Source organism: Schistocerca gregaria, chromosome 5 (assembly GCF_023897955.1).
Source record: "Schistocerca gregaria isolate iqSchGreg1 chromosome 5, iqSchGreg1.2, whole genome shotgun sequence".
In the NCBI taxonomy this organism is placed as follows: Eukaryota; Metazoa; Arthropoda; class Insecta; order Orthoptera; family Acrididae; genus Schistocerca; species Schistocerca gregaria.
In genome coordinates, this window is record NC_064924.1 from 410,793,479 (window position 1) to 410,812,411 (window position 18,933).

An 18,933-nucleotide genomic window follows, 5' to 3' on the forward strand; every position below is an offset into this window, starting at 1 on the left:
TGTGGGGAGTCTGGTTGCCAGCGTACTATGGTAAACTCATCCTAATGCTCTTCAAACCAAGCACTTACACTGTGAGCTGTGTGACGCATTTTATTCTCCTGCTGGTAGATGCCATCGCTCCAAAGAAAAACAAACTGCATGTAGGGATGGACATGGCCCCTAAGGACAGATGCATACTTGGGTTGATCCACTGCGCCTTTCAGAATGACAAGGATAAGACCATCTAGAGTATGCCATAAAAACATTCCCCAAAACACGCTGAACATGCCAACGGCCATTTGTTCAACGGAGCATGAAATGTGATTCATCTGAAAAGGTCACCTGTTGCAATCAGCGGGAATCCAGTTGCGGTATTAGCATGAAAATTCAACAGATGCATATCTATTTGTTCGACCACATCTCCACAGTACTTGATTAGGTACATGTGATTGCATTAGAGACAACTCAGTGTCGAGTATAGACTCCTGATGAAAGCTAGCCCACGTGTCCTAGTGACAAGGATCCCACAGTAAATGCGCCAAGGAAATCAAATACTCTTTTGGCAGTGGTGGGGCCTGAGGAAGGTGGTAAAGTGCTGCCAAAACCAGTCATGTGACAGAATACAGACTTTCTCAAGATACAGCTGTAGTGGTACCTCTTAAATATTTTTCACCTCTGTCATCTATGGCCCATGGTGCACAAGAGCTGCCTCAGCGCTGATTTTGGATGTACAGTGTACTTTAACCACAGCAGCACACAAACAGTTTACAAACTCAGCCATTTCAGAAATACTTCCATCCTTGGCCCAAAGATAAAGTTGGATAAAGAGTTGCATCAAAACAGTCTTTAGACTGAAAACTACAACACCACATTAATCAACAAATTTAATAATTTTTTAACATGGTTTATGTTAACTGATGTAAAAAGAGTTGTTCTTACTTTCTAAAGTAGCCTATGTTCCAATTAAGATTACGACACCAAATTTCATTGAAATCAGTTCAGCGGTTTAGTCATGAAAATGTAACAGACAGTGTTATTTTCAAATTTATAATATTAGTATGGATTTAATATTTATCACTTCTAGAAGTCTCTCAAAATGTCCTGTGTTTGGAATTTCAATATTTGTATAAACAAAGCACTCTCTGTCCACGATGCAGTTCTGTTTGGTCTCCATGTTCGTGTCCATAATAAATGTGCTTTCAGTGCTAAGTGTTGCACTTCACTGATGACTCTGTTTCAGATTTTCATTCAATTGGTTTAGATACAAGCAGTAGGTCAGCTTTACATCAAGCATATGTCAGTGTTTTCGGGAGATGCTGGTCAGGACCCAAAGAAATGAATCAAAGGACTCGGACAAGTTGCCATACAAAATAGGTGGAATGTCATGTGTTTGGCAACTGAGAGCTTCTGTTTGGACATCACGGCCCAGCAGTGGTTTGAGAACAACAAGAGAAACCTCAATAGCTGGGAAAAGGGGCATGCGAACTTGAAGAAAAGCAAGTCGCTTAGTGGAAAAACAAATGAAGAACAGGGTGCAACATCATGGTTAAACAACACAGTCTTACATACAGTTGGTCCTTATGCCACATACTGAATCCGAATAATAGAGACACCAAAATGATCTCAAATTAGATAAAGGGAGTTGCGTATGAAATCTACCGAACCTTTCCAGTAAAGAATGTCACGGTGACAGAGGAATTCATCAAGTGGCGCCAGTGCATCAAGAAAATGCAAAAGAAAAGAGTTGGACGAAAGACGCATGACTTGACTTTCAAATGTGGTCCCAATGATACTTGTGGAAGACCACCATGACCTCATTTCTCTCATACACTAGATAGTAAGTGAAGAGATACATCAGTTTATGGCAGCCAAAAATGTCGGGCCAAGCACACATGAGAGAGAGAGAGAGAGAGAGAGAGAGAGAGAGAGAGAGAGAGAGAGAGAGGAGAGAAACCTTGAATGTCAATCCTCTACATCTGGAGGTAATGGAGAATGTTGAAGAAAAGGTATATTGAACCTTAGCATAAACCTTCGCCACCAGTCAAATCATTGTGAAGAATGTTCTACGCGAACTCTGACTTTGTCGCAGCTATCAAGCAACAACCCAGCATCTGACCAAGGCAAGTACAGGTACAACCAAATCTTCCACCACGTATAATGTCCAGCAGAAGAACAGACATTCAGAGGAAAGAGGACAACACACCAGTATGTTTCCACTGTTGGTGTACTGAACACTTTGTATGAAACTGCAGAGGAAGAAGATGAGTGTTCAACAACTATTATGCCACAAGACATCAATCATCACAACAGTCCTATTCAGGCCAGCCTAGTTTAGACGATTATGGTCAACGTGTAGGAAGCAGCTCATCAAGTAACCTGGACAAGGTCACTTCCCAACACACTCTAACCTTTCCCCTGCACCAGACAATGGTACCAACCACTCACCTAGTTGCCAACTTCAGGAAAGGTAATCACCAGTTACCAAGGCATCAAGAAATCTCACCAAAGTCATCATAGATGGCCAACCGGTCCGGACATTAGTCAACTCTGGCACTTCTTTTTCTGTACTGTCACATGCTAACAAAAGTTATGTTCAGTGACATGAAAGTGATTGTACTAAAAATCACAAATGGGAAACACACCTAGCCATCAGGAATATGTATTGTAAGGATAGCTGTCAATGACAGAATCGTCATTTAGTTTGTTGTTTAGCACAATGGACTCAAATTGTTATTCCTAGATGGGACTTCAGGCAGGCATCACGAGCAGTCACAGACTGTGGAAGATCAGAGCTCGATATCAAGGAACCTATTCCACATAGCGCACATAACAAAGATTGCTCTGGGCAACTGCCTGGTTGAAGACTATGTTATCCTGTGGTCATCAAATGGAGAAGAGGCTGCAGGATGACATCAGTGAACCTTCACAGAGCCCTTGCTCCTCTCCTCCGTTCCTTTTGAAGAATAAGGGAAGCACATGGCATTTGCACACTGATTACTGACAATGGAAAATATAACAAAAAAAGATATCTACACACTGATGCTTGAAAGCAGTATTTCTCAACTACTGACATGAGAGCCCCAGACATCAATACAGATTCTCAGTTAACTATGAAGCTTTTGTACTCAGCCAAAAGTTGATAAAGTACACAACAAAAATCTCCATACAGGTGATGATCATAAGCACTGAAGATTGTCAAAGAGAACTTTGGATCACTAATTGGCATTGAGCACCCACAACTCATCCCTAAGGGCAGCTCATGGCATTTGTGCACCGATTACTGACAATGGAACAATATTTTTTTAAAAAAGATATCTACGCACTGATGCTTGAAAGCAGTATTTCTTAACTACTGACATGTAGACAGCTTACTGGCAAATCAAGATTGACGAAGCTGACAGGAAAAGACTGCCTTAATAAGACCTGATGGCTTCTATGGAAAAAATTATGCCATTTAGGCTTTGTAACATTAGAGTATATGATGGACAACTAGCTTCAATACCTTAAACGGACAACATTCATGTGACCTGGATGACACTGACATTTTTTTTAAAAAAATTGAAGAACATTTAAGCCACCTGGCAACAATGTCACCTCCACCTGAAACTGAAAGAGTGCCTCTTCTGCCACCCAAGAAATAAAACTCTTGGGCCACCTAGTTACAGGTGATGGAATGTGGCCCGACCCAGAGAAAATAAGGGCATAGATCTTCCAACTCCTTGGCACATTTGTGATGGAATTTTCTTAGAGAATGTACTCATACTATCAATGATTCATACAGCACTTCAATAACAAGCCACATGCCTTGCAAGAACTACTGTAAAGAGATGGCAAAATTTTCTGGAATGGGGCACAAGAAAGTTCTTTCCTTGTCCTTAAGAAGGCATAAACATCATCTCTAGTATCTTCTCTGTATGTTGTCAATGCTGAGAGAGAACTTCACACTCATGCTAGTGGTTGTGGCATAGTGCAGCTCTAGTGTAAAGTCAGAAAGGTGCTGAAAAGGCTACAGCTTATACTCTCCAAGTCTAAGATGGATTACCCCACATCTGAAAATGAGTGCCTTGCAGTTGTTTGGGCAATCAGCATGTTCCAGGTGTATTTATTTGGGAAACTGTTAATAATTGTGATGGATCACCATTCTCTATGCTGGTTGACTAGCCTGAAGGATCCATTAGCTTGACTGGTGAGACTGATAACAAGGCTTCAGGAGTCACAGTGGTATACAAAAGTGGACAAGGTCACTAACTGCCTTTCAAGGAATCCTTTGGTGGAACACAGCTATATGGATGAAATCTCAGTCATCACTACATTAAATGTCACAGATGCTGAACTGAGTGAATGTCCAGCACTGCTGAAAACCATAAAAGTCTTGAAGAAGGAGAAACTAACAAAAGGAGAACTCCAGTTAAAAAACTGAACATAGTTTAAGAAGACCTACAATCCAATGGAGAATAGTTGTTCATCATCCCAGTTCATCTACAGCCAGCTATCGTTAATTATTTCCATGATGCTCCAATTTCTGGTCATCTGGAATTCATGAAGATTCTAGACTGAATCAGATGCAGGTAACAATGGCTCGATCTGTGCTGATCCGTTAGACACTATGTGAGCCACTGTAAGGAATGCCAATGACAGAAGCATGTGCCTTGGGGCGCCTAATATCAATTACGACTACAGCAGCACCATTCCACTCGATTCAAACTAACCTCTGGAGGAAGTTCACGAAGTCAATAAATGGTAATCGACGGACTACAGTCTGCACTGTTCGACTAACCCGCTGCGCTGTCATTAATTCTGTACCTACTACTGAGGCTCCAGGAGTTGCAAGGTTTCTTGTAAAACGCACCATTTTGAAGCATGCAGCACCATATGTGACAATTCATAGTTGCAGAAAAGATCTCCAGTTGAGACTAGTATCAGAGGTAATTTCACACTGTGACATCATCCACAGGATAACAACTTCCTACCACCCACAGATGAATGGCTTCACAGAACGCTCAAATAAGATGTTGGCAAATATTCCCTCGATGTACCTTCATGTCGAACAGCGAGATTGTGATAAATACTGGCCATCGTAAAACAGCACATAACACAACAAAGCAAGATACTACAGGATTTGCATCATTCTTTCTGCTCCATGACCGCAAGCCCGAAACAATAATGTTCATGGTTCAACAGGATGATATTTAGGATGACTGTGAAACATTTCATGAGAAGGACCAACAAAACAAGACAGCTGGTATGCATATAGTGCCTGGAAGCCCAGGAGAAGGACTGAGAGCACTATAACACCAAGCATATGTCAGTGAGATACGACTCAGCAGATGTAGTATGGATTTTTGTGCCTGTTCGGAAAGGGAGACTATCAGAAAAGTTACTAAAATGCTGCTTTGGACCATATTGTATTCTTGACTGATTGGTGGACATCACATACGAACTGAAGGATTGTGGCACTGCATCACTGCAACCACAGAAACTTCATCCATGTCTTCCATATCGTATTAAGCTTTAATATTGTCCTGAGCCACAGATCGACAATGAGGGTTTCTCATTCAAGATAACTGAAGGATTGCTCAATGATCGTGTAGCTAGAACAGCAAAGTTATCAGTAAAAATGCAATATCACACAATGTAAAGTCCAGGATGGAATAACAACAATGGCTAGACAGAGGTGGGTGTGTACGACTAGTGCTGTGTGTGTGTGTGTGTGTGTGTGTGTGTGTGTGTGTGTGTGTGTGTGTGTGAGTGAGTATGTGTGTGTGTGTGTGTGTGTGTGTGTGAAGTCGGCCTTTTGGACACTAGCTAAATGTATATCAATATTTTTGTTGTGCCTGTCTGTGAATCAATGTTGCCTCTATACAGTAAATATCATGGCGCAAAGGGTGTGGTAACATGAAACAAACCATGGAATCTCTAGTACTGCCATTAAGAGGACCACTGGGAAGATCTAGATCTAGGATGCTGACTTGGATCCAATGTGAACTTCTGACACAGTAGGTCACCGTACTCCAATGAGAAATTTTGAAATAGCAGGTTACTGTTTGCCCGGGAGAGGGAGCAATGCTGAGAACTGTTACATGCAGTGTGGACTAACAGTTAGCATTGATGGGTGGCATGTTGCAGTTTGTCATTTCAAATCTGTTCAGCAGCTAATATCTGTCATATAGTATTTACCATTTCTAAAAGATTCTAGAAATTTCTTAAGTCTGTAGTATTTGCATATTCTAGAATATTTTATGTCTATATAAACAGCAGCACTCAGGAGGCACTTCTGTTCCTTCTTTACGTTAATGCCTGTAATACGCTGAAGTGACAGAAGTCATGGCATCAATATCCACATATACAGATAATGGTAGTATTACGTACACAAGGTCTAAAAGGGCAGTGCATTTGCGAAGCTGTCATTTGTACTCAGGTGACTCATGCGAAAAGGTTTTCAAAGTGATTATGGCTGCACAACATGAATTAACAGACTCTGAATGTGCAATGATAGTCAGCACAAGACACATGGAACATTCCATTTCAGAGATTCTTAGGGAATTTAATATTCTGAGACCTACAATGTCAAGTGTGCCAAGTATACTAAATTTCAGGCATGGACAACACAGTGGCTGAAAGCCTTTACTAGACAACCAAGTAGCGGCGTTTGTGTAGAGTTATCAGTGCTGACAGACAAATAATCACAGAAATCACGGTGGGACATATGACAAATGTATCTGTTACAAAAGTGCAGTGAAATTTTGTGTTAATGGGGTGTAGCAGCAGACAACCAACACAAGTGCCTTTGCTAATGAGACGATGTCTCCTGCAGCACTTTTCCTGGGCTTGTGACCATATTGGTTGGACCCTACATGACTAGAAAACAGTGGCCTGGTCAGATGTGTCCTAATTTCAATTGATAAGATCTGATGGTAGGGCAGCCACACAAAGTCAAGGACCCAGCTGTCTACAAGGCACTGTGCAAGCTGGTGGTGGCTCCGTAATGGTGCATTTACTGGGGTGTGTACTGAGGCCACTGGTACAAATGAACTGATCACTGACTGGAAATGGTTACATTCAGCTACTTGGACACCATCTGCAGCCATTCAACACTTTCATGTTCCCAAAAAAATGATGGATTTTTTACGGATGACAATGCGCCATGTCACCAGGCCACAAATGTTCATGACTGGTTTGAAGAACATCCTGGGCAGTTTGAGCAAATGATCTGGCTACCCAGATAACCCAACAGAATCCCATTGAACTTTTATGCGACATAATGGTGTGGTCACTTAATGCAAAAAATCCTGCACCAGCAATATTTTTGTAATTATGGGCAGCTATAGAGACAGCATGGCTGAATATTTCTGCAGGAGACTTCCAATGACTTCTTGTGTCCATCTCATGGCAAGTTACTGCACTATGCCAGACAAAAAGAGGCCCGACAAGATATTGGGAGGTATCCCATGACTTCTGTCACCTCAGTGTAAAGTGTTTTCAGTGCCAGGTGTTTTACTTCAGTAATGACCCTACTTTTGTATTTGGGCTTGATTGCAGTCACAACCTAACAGTATTATACAGCTCCGTCTTGTTTCAGGATTGTAATTTTGACTAAACCAAGTTATGACTGTTATTAATCACAATGTCATCTGCTCCTCATCAATTTATGTATTTATGCTTCGCCACGGGAAAAGCTCGGCTGCAGAATAAATATGCTAGACACAAAGCTGACTGAAAATGTGGGTTGGATACAGCAGAAAACACAGATAATGCATACTTGATGAGAGGATACAGAGGAGAGTGATGTAGCAAAGGTTGATTCAGTCATTAACATGCACAGTCTTTTGTTACAATGGAGACCAGGAGGAGGAACATTTCTTTTGTTATTAGTTTTAAAAGCCATGTAGAGTTAAAATGTAATCCTTATGAAGCATAATGTACAAAAACAAAAACTTACTAAGACACTTTTAAAGTGGGTTTATTTCACCACACAGTATTTGGTCCTGAACAAATCCCTACTTTAACAGAGGTATGTCATTACATTCTGACTCTACAGACTAAATTGTAACATCCATTATAATTTCTAGGGTAAATGTGGATTACCACTACATCTAAATTTTCAAAAATGACTTCAACAATTTTACTGCAATACAAAATAATATTTTACCTGGTAAATGTGGAATTTCACAGAATCTCCAGTAAGTATGTACGCATCGGAAGGCATTATTAATAAATTAGCCACAATCATAAGTTCTACTTGAATAGGTGGTATATTGCTATACTCTTCCTGTGGCAGACGTACAGATATCTGCAAAAGAAAATAAACGAGCGAGTATTAAGGTAATGGACACCAGATATAATTTTTCGTACCTGTTGCAGGCAAATTTATGGCAGCATCTAACTACATTAAAAATGTATAAAAAAAACTTAATATATACACAAGAAAAGAAAAAAAGCGCTTATTCCATTCCAAATTGAGCAATTTAATAGCTAAGCTGTAATAAAATCAACAGAAAAACACTACTGCATAAAATCTTGTTGCTCACTTCAATGTTCAAACCGTTTACATTCTACTTGCATTTATGGTCCTGTAACAAAAAAAGATAGATGTCCATTTATTGGAATGTACATTTATTGGAATATTTCTGCAAGCTGGAGTTCGACAGCATTAATTTTACTTCTAATACGTTTTTTTAGTAAGGAGTTTTATCTCCTGTGAAGCTCTGAATCTCTTGATTAATATTCTAAACAGGAATAACAATATATTGTGTAGTTGCTACTCATCATATAGTGGAGTAGCAACTTTCCTTGAGTACTGACAGTTATTTTTTGATTTGAATAGTATGCACTGTAAAAGGGGAGAGAAAAAAGAGAACAAAATGCAAAAATGAGCTGATTGTGATTAAGGATAGAGGTACAGACACTTTAGCCATCTACTGGTAAATGTCGAAAACAAAGCTGGCAGAGGTGCACGGCCAGTGTTGGCATTAAAACTGATTTATCAAAGACTGCTACAGGTAAAATATATTTGAATTACAGCATAAATGATGAACTGTAGCTTCAATTTAAATTATTTACTACTTAAAATGCCATTATTGCTGTAACCCTGTAACGAGTTGTGAAAGAAGCCCCTTCCCATTCCTACATTTGGCTTGATTAGATTAGACCTACAGTGCCAGAAACATAATTTTCTAATTGTTAACAAATGGATTCAGAACATCAGGAGGTAGTGCTTATGTTATAAAGGCACTGTGCAAGTTTGACAAAACAAATGTTACAGTTAATTTCGAAGGTAGGATGATTCCAATCTGTATTGAGTATTAAATGTGAACATGAGAAGCAGTTTCATAAAATTAAGCCAATCACACCTAGTAGGTGTGTTTCTTTGATCAAGGGATACAATAATTTCCCCAATGAATTACAGAAGTGTAGTGAAGATACAATCAAAGTTAACATATCTCAATATAAGATCCCACATCCATACAATAATACAGGCACCACAACTGTCTTGCAAGACTTTAGCAATGTATCCTTTTGGTCTTATTCTTCACTCTTTAACATACTGTAACACATATACATGATGTTAAAAAAAGTATTCCAAATTTTGAGAGGTGGTAGTGTACATCAAAACAAGGGAAAAAATGTAGTAAATATGGGCTATAAAATGTGTACCTTTAGGAGCATAAACAAGTGTTCATCTTTGCTACAGTGAAACACACATTTTCTCGTTAAAAAAAAGTGCTAATAGCTGTTAAGGAATGCATTTCAGGGCCCTTGTTTAATGGTGATTTCTGTTCTATTTTTTTTTCCCCACACTACCACCTTTCAAACCATGAAAATCAAAGAGCTTGGAGTAAAAGAAATGTGTTTTGCAGAATCAAAGATGAACAAGTGCTCATAGCTCTTAAGGTATGCATTTTATATAGCCCATGCTTAAGCCCAGTCCACACGCAACGATCTGTTCTGTCTGCGCAGACATCGGCGCAGATGTCTGTACATGCAAAAAATCACTGCAAATGTGGTGTGTTCACACGACACAATCCCCAATCTACTACTCACCCGCCATCTGTCGGTGTAGAAAAGAAATATCACTGGCAAGCGACTACACTCCCCGTAAACGTCAAAAATTTAATTCCGTTATTTTGAAATATAGAAATGGAGGAAGTTCTGTTGTGGTCTGTGTTCGCATCTTGTGTTGCAAAAAACAGTCAGACCAACCACAGGAAACAGAGAAAGCGGTGAAAATGGTGTAGACAGTGGCTGCTGAAGCGAAAGCAGTTTTTTCACATAAATTTACTGCGAGATTTGCAGGGCGAACCTTAAGAAAGCCAAGCAGATCAAACTACCATAACGTTGGCTGGTATACTTGATCTACTCCTACATCAGATCATCTAGATTTCTGAACTTTGGATAACTCTTTTGGGTAAACAGTTCGCAACGAATTTTTTTTTTAAATTCTGTTTGCGGAAGTGTCAACTGCCTGCAATTTTTCAATTAGAGCATTGTATGGTGCTGTCTTTTTGTCTCGGTCACTATATTCTTTACTTTTAATCTTCCACAAACATGGGTGGTTTCTATATATTTCAATGAATTCACTAACAAACTCTCGAGAACACTGACGAGTATCAGCCATTCTAATGCCCTGTGCACACAAATACAAACACTAGACTGAGCAAACAGCTGTTTCGCGCCTGATTTGCGGCTATCTCCTGTCCACACGCTCCAACTTGTCTGCGCAGATGTGGTTTGAACCCACAGATTTGAGAGGTTTCGCTCAAACCTCCAACTCCAACTTCCAGGTTTGCACACACCTCAGGTTGGTGCAAATCTTCTGTCCACATGCAACAATCTGTCTGCGCAGATGTGATGTGTGCAGACATTTGCGCAGACAGATCGTTGTGTGTTGACGGGCCTTTACTGGACCTTTTTTTTTATTATTTTGCTCATTCTGCTGTCTCTCAAAACATTGGAATACATTTTTTAACATCCTGTATATTGAAATTTATGTAGTTTAGTTTTTATGTTGTAGTTTTGGTTATAGTTAATTTCAGATGTTAGATAATTGCAGTGTGACACCTTGTAACATTTTTTAATGTACAAGAGTTTGTTTTGGTGGGTATTAGTGTCTTCATTTGTTATCATGAGACAGTACTGACCAGATCATTTTTTCATATTTTCATACATAGAGTTCAGTTAAATGATTATAGATACCTTTCTGTCCCATCTGAAACAGCTGTTAAATTTTTTCTTTAATTTTTCTAATCACAATATAAAATTACAAATGTTTTAAATAATTATTTCATTTCTATTTTTATAGATCTGAGCACAAACTGATACGATCTAAAATTCAGGACTGTAAATATATTAATTAAAGATTAACATTTATGGCACTCAATATATAAACTCCGAAAGCTCTAAAAATCTTGGAACAATTTTGGTGTGATCTTATTTCATAAAACAAGACAGTTCCAATAAATAATTGTGACAGTATAGTTGCAATATTCATTGGGTGTGGTCAAAAATAATATTTTGTATATCATTATAAATAAACTAATGCCAATAACAAAAAAAAACGAAGAATTTAATTTTCAAGAAAACCAGAATTCAAAAACTTCACTTGCGTCATACAAAAATAAAGAAGACTCCAGGTTTATAATGACATGTCCACAATGAATTTTTCATGTAAGTTATAAGTAATAATTATGTTGTACTTCTTGCTCTCAAATTACTTTTAAAAACATTGTAACGAACCAATTGTTATGGAGAAATATGTAACTAACAGAAGTGAAAATTATTTAGAATATATTTAGAAGTCAAGAACAGTTTAAAAGCATTTGAATCTGTTCTTTTGGTTGTCATTAACCCATATCTTTGCTATCATTGCAAGCAGTCCTTAAAATGCCATTAGTTTTACTTTTAGATTTGATATTTCCTCTCTGTATTTTTTACTTGCTACATTCATCTGAAATGATTTTTTTCACGACTGATCTGGGCAAAAAGCATCCCATCATTTCCAAACTTGTTAGTTGTCTTCGCGAACAAGCCAAACACCTGATTGTGCCGACCAATCATAAGCAAATTCAGTACAATTGGCAGACTCACCCACAGGACAGGTACATACTGTATCATCTGTCACTTGTACCTCACCCCATTTTGGTACCATATGCTACTTAATGTGTATCAAGCTGCATTAAGGTGAGCTTCTAGCAATTCCTTCCTCAGTAATATATGACTGAATCAGCGTGTCCCTTCTGTCGCAAGATAAAATACTTGAGGACACAGCCAGGACTATGACACATCCCCCTCGTTCTTCGATTTCCAATGGCATCTCCTGGCAGGGGAATGTATATTTAAAGAAAAGACTACTATCCGTTAACGAGAACTGTGAACTGGGTGAGACGTGAAAATCATAGTGAGAACAGTGAACTGTAATAATTATCGCAAACCCCTCGAATCAGTAGTGAATAAACAGTGAAAAAGATAAAAAGCAACACTGTGTGAACTGTGATATTATAATCTGTTTGAACTTTTGTAAGTTTCTTTGAACTGTTGGGCAACAAAATTTATAAATGCTTCTAATTAATCAGTGTTGCGTGGTTGAAACCGAAAGGGCAAATGAAAGTGCAAAGTCATAAGTGTGTGGTCCGGTCCAAAGGGTTTACAATGTGTGTGCACGGTCCAAATGGATTATGCTTTATTTCACCGCTACGAGAAACAATGCTTCAGGAAGCAGTTAGCAGAGCAGCGTACAGCAGGTGAGGTGACGCAAAGGATTTGGAAGCAACATCTGTCGCCTCCACCAGCTGCAGTCCAACGTCGGGGAGTGGCAAACAGCAGGGATTGGCATCTGTGGTCGACTATGGCAACCAAAGACACCCAACAAAAAAAAAAGAAAAAAGAAAAAAGGCGGTGAGCAGCAGCACCGCGTCGGAGAAGGAGGTAGCATGTACGCTAATCACTTCACAGCTAGCAAGAGGAAGCTAATACTGACAACCATAGGGATTTTTTTAGAATACTGTTAAATTGCTTCATAATAATTTATTTAATAACAAAATGTCAGGGGAAAGTGAAACGTGGTACAATCTGAGAAGTAAAGAGGTAGTGCAGCCTCAGAATGGAAGAGGCAGGGCATGCCAGATGAAATTTGTAAAAAGAGTAAAACAGCATCAGCTGATACAGTGCCTACATACGATAATAATCAAATTATGTTTGAATTATTAATGGAGTTAGTATCTGGGCAAAAAGAACTAAAAATATGGCTAGAAGAGAAGATAGAACAAGGGCAAACATTACTTGCTGATAAAATAGAAGCAACAAATGAAGACTTAGCAAAAATTATTTGTGAGTCTAAACATTTAGAAAACAGAGTTGAGTCTCGTGAAACAAGAATAGGGGATTGTGAGAAAAGGGTGAAGAACGGGATAAAAATTAGGTAAGTGTAAGAAAGCGGTTAATCTAAGACTGATAATGAAATAGTGAAAATAAATTATCCCATGCAAGCTCAATATACTTTTGTATTGTTAGTTAGGGATGAAGTCATTAAATTAAGTAATGATCAGAGCAAAATAAACAAAACTTGCAAAGGCACCCATGAAAAGCAAAACAAACAAGTTGTAGACTTCCTCCCCAGGGGACACCACGTTGAAGTAGCACTGCCTGTGAGGGTGGGAAGGCTTGTTTGTTTGCGGGAAGCTGAGGGCTATGGCGGCAGTGGGAACCTACGGTCAGTAAGGTCTTAGCTGATGGACCAGACCAAATGTGTCCCACAACAACCTGTCATCCCACATCCATTCCTTGAGCTTTCCCAACTCCTCAATACCCCACCCAAGGTGTGATGCGATCTGTGCCAAGGGGCGCATGGCACATGAGAAGATGTGTCATGAACAGAGACTCAGGGATACCGGGCAACTCCCTGAGTAATTGGCCTTGCACCACATGGGGTTTAAGGGGTGTGGACCGTTTAGATCCCCAACTCTTGTGGGACCAAAATGGACATGAAAGAAGATAGTAATACTGAGGGGCAAGTTTAGACATCAGACACCCAAACATCGAGGCTGGAACCGATGGAAATCATCCCCTCAGCTGAGCAGGGGGACAGACCTGTTCAACAAAAGGGGAGGGAACTTAAAGGGCTTGAGCCCAAGACCTCCAAGACAAGACAGTCCCAGGGTGGAGGGGGTGCACAAACCCTCTCTACATCGAGGGCAGGCAGTAAGAGAACAAGGGAGGAATCTAAGACTCCCTAGGGAAACTGACTTAAAGTACTAGAGTCTTGGTTTTTAGAATGGCAGTTATCTAGCAAGGCTATCCACTGGTCAAGATCACCTAGCAGCAGGAGCAACTTGTGCAGATGACTCTCTTTGAGAAGATTGGGCAGGGGGGGGGGGGGGGGGGGGCACTAGTCCAGGACCCATATTCAGGTGAGTCTATCTGGATCACTGTGCTCTTTTCTTTGTCTGTGAAGGGGTGGTTACAGTGGACTGACTAAGGAAAAGGTGCCCCTAATATCACTGTGGAAGGATGTGAAGCTGCTGGTAAAGACAGCAGTTGAGCTCTTCAACACCACAAAGATATTAATCTCGGTGCCAAAAGTCTCTCAAGAGACTCTGATTGAGAAAATAGCTTTTCACAACTCAAAAGTCTCGATTGGAAGGTAATCAACCACGAGGCTGCATCAAAAGTCCGAACCCTTGTGGTGGAAGTCAGAGAGAAGTCCCTGAGAGCAATGCAGGAACAGGACCTGAGACTATTCTTGGGGTTCTCACAGGTTGCTGTCAGGGTAATCAAAGACATTAGAAGCGACAATGGCAGATAGATGGAGACCGAATGTGCTGCAGATCAATCTGCAACACAGTAAAGGAGCCACTGCTGCCCTGAGTCGCCTCCTGGGAAGACACAAAGTGGACATGGCCATGATTCAGAAGCCCTATTTATATAAACGGGCCATATCAGGCCTCAGCAGCACGGGAGGTAAGCTGGTTTATGCTAGAAATATACGAAACTCCGAAATGTGCATTTATGTAAAAAATGGAATCCCCTTCCTGCTGATGGCAGACTTTTGTTCTAGGGTCTTAGTGACCTTCAGGATGCAGCAACATGAAGAAGGTATCACGAGGGAGTTTGTAATGGCCTCAGCATATCTTCCTTATAAGGACAGTGCTCCTCCACCTCAGGAGGTGACGAAACTGGTTGGATGCGATGCCAATGCCGACAACTTGGTGTGGGGCGGCACCGACACCAACAGTAGAGGTGAGAACCTTCTAGAATTTCTTCTAGCTAATAACTTAAGAGATCCTCAATAGAGATAAGGAACCTACACTTAGGAATATAAGAAGGGAAGAGGTAATTGACATAACCTTCGATTCCACTTTGTTGGGTAGTTGTGTCAAAAAATGGCATGTGGCTTTAGAGCCATTCTCGTCAGACCACATTTATATTAAGTTCAATGTTGAAATGGGCATTAGACAGACCATGTTCTATAGGAACCCCAGGAGAATGAACTGGGAGGCGTATAGGAGGGATCTTGACGTACGCCTATCGGAACTCAGTACTTCGATAAGGAATCCAGTAGAGTTTGAGGAGGTAACAGAAGCAGTGACTTCTGCCAACATGACCTCATTCCATGACAAGTGCTTAATCACCAAGAAGTGCACGAATAGGAATATATCTTAGTGAAACAACAACTTGAAATCACAGAGGAAACAGGTACGAAGACACCATACGAGAAGGAAAGGACAATGGGCAGAATATCGGAAGGCTCTTGTCAAATACAATCTAGCAATTAAGCAAGAAAAGCAGTCGTACTGGAAAGTATTCTGTGAGGAGATAGAGGATACAGCTGTTCAGGCCAGACTTCACAAAGTCCTCACTTGGATACCAACTAATCCAGGAAAAACTTTAAGGAAAGAGGATGGGGAGTTTACAAGGACAGCACATGAAAAGCTGGAACTACTACTCAAGACTCATTTTCCTCAATGTACTCTGACAGACAACATAGACCAGGATGAGATCCCTGTGAGCTATCAGTTTTCAGATATTCAAAGGGAGAATGAGTTGACCTTAGTAAAATCCAATAGGTAATGGGAACATTCCAACTGCTCAAGTCACCTGCCCCAAATGGAATTTTTCAAGCACTCCTGCAACAAGCAGGAGTGAACTTAATAAGACTCCTATGCAGGTTATTTAGGGTTAGTCTAGCAGGAGCAATCATTCGTAATGTCTGGAGAGCAGTAATCGTTGTCTTCATTCCAAAGCCAGGGAAAATTTATCATACCAAGAAGGCCAAGGATGTGAGACCAATCACTCTGTCCTCCTTTCTTCTTAAAACATTAGTAAAACTGGTCAATGTGCATGTTAGGGAGAGGAGGTTAACTACGGTCCCTCTACACATAAACCAATATGCATGCCAATCACGAAAATCATGTGTAACTGCACTCCACTAATTTGTTGGAAAGATGGAGAAAGCACATTTTCAGGAAATAGCCCTCTGCATCTTCTTGGACATCAAAGGGGCTTTTAGTAACACAACCTCCGAATCCATGATTAAAGCAACAGGACTGCATGACTAGGAGACCACCATTTGCAGGTGGATTAGAGCCATGGTTAGTGGTATGCTTAGTGATAGAAACATAGCAGCCACAATGATGCAAGAAAAAATGGTAATCACAAGGTGTATACGCGGACAAGGGAGAAAAAATCCCGGATTTCCCGGTTAAAAATTCACTTTCTCCCGAATGAGTACACACTTTATCAGTGTTATTAAGTGACTGTATATTTTCCCAAGGAACTGTAAAACTTATCAATCATTTGAATGATTAAGTTTTTATACACGGGTGTAGAATTTCCTGACACTTTAGAAAATGAAACTCAGGGAAGAAAACTCCTTTTGGAAAGATTTTTGATGTGCAGCAATATGTGCGTTGCATATTCTCGTTTTATGGAAGTACAAATCCGAATTCCACCAAACACCGTATGTTACTTCCCGAACCATTGTAATCAAGATTGCAATGCACTTTTGTAAGCCAGTCATAGCTCATGTCCCGTGATCCCGCCAGCCGATGACAGCAGATATTCAGACCACAGTACACGTGATGTAGTCAGCTAATAGCAAAATCATTGTTAAGTAGATCGGATACACAAACAGGAAAAGTTAATGTTTTAAATTAATACACATGAACGGAATGGATAGTGTCTTAAAAGGAGGATATATGATGAACATCAACAAAAGCAAAACGAGGATAATGGAAGGTAGTCGAATTAAGTCGGGTGATGTTGAGGGTATTAGATTAGGAAATGAGACACTACTTAATCTAACTTAAACTAACTTACGCTAAGGACAACACATACACACATGCAGCATGCAGTTGAAATTAGCCATTACTGTGGAACCAAACACTTAGTTTCAAACACATTGATTGCCTCAGTGTAAAAGATTAATAAAAACCAAATTTCTTTAGCAAACCAACAAAAATAACTTCATTGTTCTACAAGGCGATTAATGCATGGCTGTCAGAAAAGTGGAAATAAAATAAAATCTGAAACTAATAATGTATTAGCCTTCCATAATTATGTGAATGTATTTTAAGTCATTTGATAGCTCCCGGCTTAAGTCATTTGTTAGCTCCCAGCCTCAGAAATCCATTTTGTTTTCATTTGACGTGAGAGCAGAAAACGAAGAGGAAACAGCAAAATCACTAAATGTAAACACAGGTCAAGTGGAGACTACACACTTCACTTCTATAACTCAGACTGCTCTGTGCATCAGCTTCAGATCTACGATATTTCCAAACCGGGGCAATACTAAGATAGTGCCCCCCCTCCCTCAAGCATTTGAGATACAACATCAAAAATTTTAAAAAATTGAATTTTCAAAAATATGTTCATTTTGTAGTGCACATCTTTCTGAAGAAGCTGATACATAAAACATATATGTTCAAAGAAATGTAAGGCTCCCAGTTTGACATCCTGCCCCTCTTTAAAAAAAAAAAAAAAAACGACAAAAAACACACTCGCAGTTAATACTGGATGGAATTATTTGTAATTGGAAGAACCAGAACTCTTCAGAAAATTTGCACTCTTTATTGCCTGTTAGCTAATAACTTTCTGTTTTGGGTGACATAAAATTAAATATAGGATACACAAAACCAGTAAAGACAAGAGACAAGCAATACAGTACACAATTCTTCAATCCTTAGCTCCTGGCATTCTTTCTCTCTAATCTTGCTACAGTCTTACATGGTGTGCTTTCCTTTCCGCGACAGAATCTATTACCTCATCAAAGTTCGTCAAACAATTTGCTACATGAAAAATAGAAATATCATTGTCTAATACTGTGTAAGCTGTTAATACAAATAGTACCAAAGACTGCTGTGGTTTCTCGATCAGATTACGTCTATTTTGTCACTACCTGCTAGATAAAAGAAAATAGGGCTTTCAATACTGCAGAAATTGTAACGCACACCAAATAAATGAGACTGTTTAGGCACAAATGTCATTTTTATAACACGACAGAACATAATTCACGAAGACCAACATAAAATGCCTATTACGCCAACAGCAAGCAAAATGCTTTATGTTTCACATTTCATTCGTGCGCTCCAGTTTCTCAAGCACGAGATCGAAAAATAGTAGTAAGAGATTTTTATATAAATTTGGAATCGCCACATTCTTCCTTAATTTGTGTGATGTCCCCGTTTCTTCTCCTTCCTCGTTTTCACAAAAATTCTTGTTATGATTAACTCTGGAACTATTCCTGCCTTTGTCAAGACTTATTCACTGGTTAACTTCACTAACCCTGCCAGAATCACCGGTTTAGTTATCCCTTATTATTCTCCGGTTTGGCGTTGTTATATTCGTACAAACCATTTTCCGCGCTACTCCCAGAATAGAACTAGTGTAGCAATCTGACCAAAATTTTCTGACAAAATTTCATTTTTCTGGATACACCGAGAAGATAATATTTAATCTTTCTTA

The 18,933-nt window shown here is 39.6% G+C and overlaps 1 protein-coding gene across 1 annotated transcript in view; it reads right to left on the reverse strand.

Moving 5' to 3' along the window:
- LOC126272402 (nuclear pore membrane glycoprotein 210-like) overlaps positions 1-18,933 on the reverse strand; it is a 242,236-nt gene that overhangs the window by 181,428 nt on the left and 41,875 nt on the right. The window contains exon 4 of the mRNA XM_049975230.1: positions 8,129-8,269. Coding sequence (XP_049831187.1) covers positions 8,129-8,269 — 141 coding nt within the window. The remainder of the gene's footprint in view (positions 1-8,128; positions 8,270-18,933) is intronic.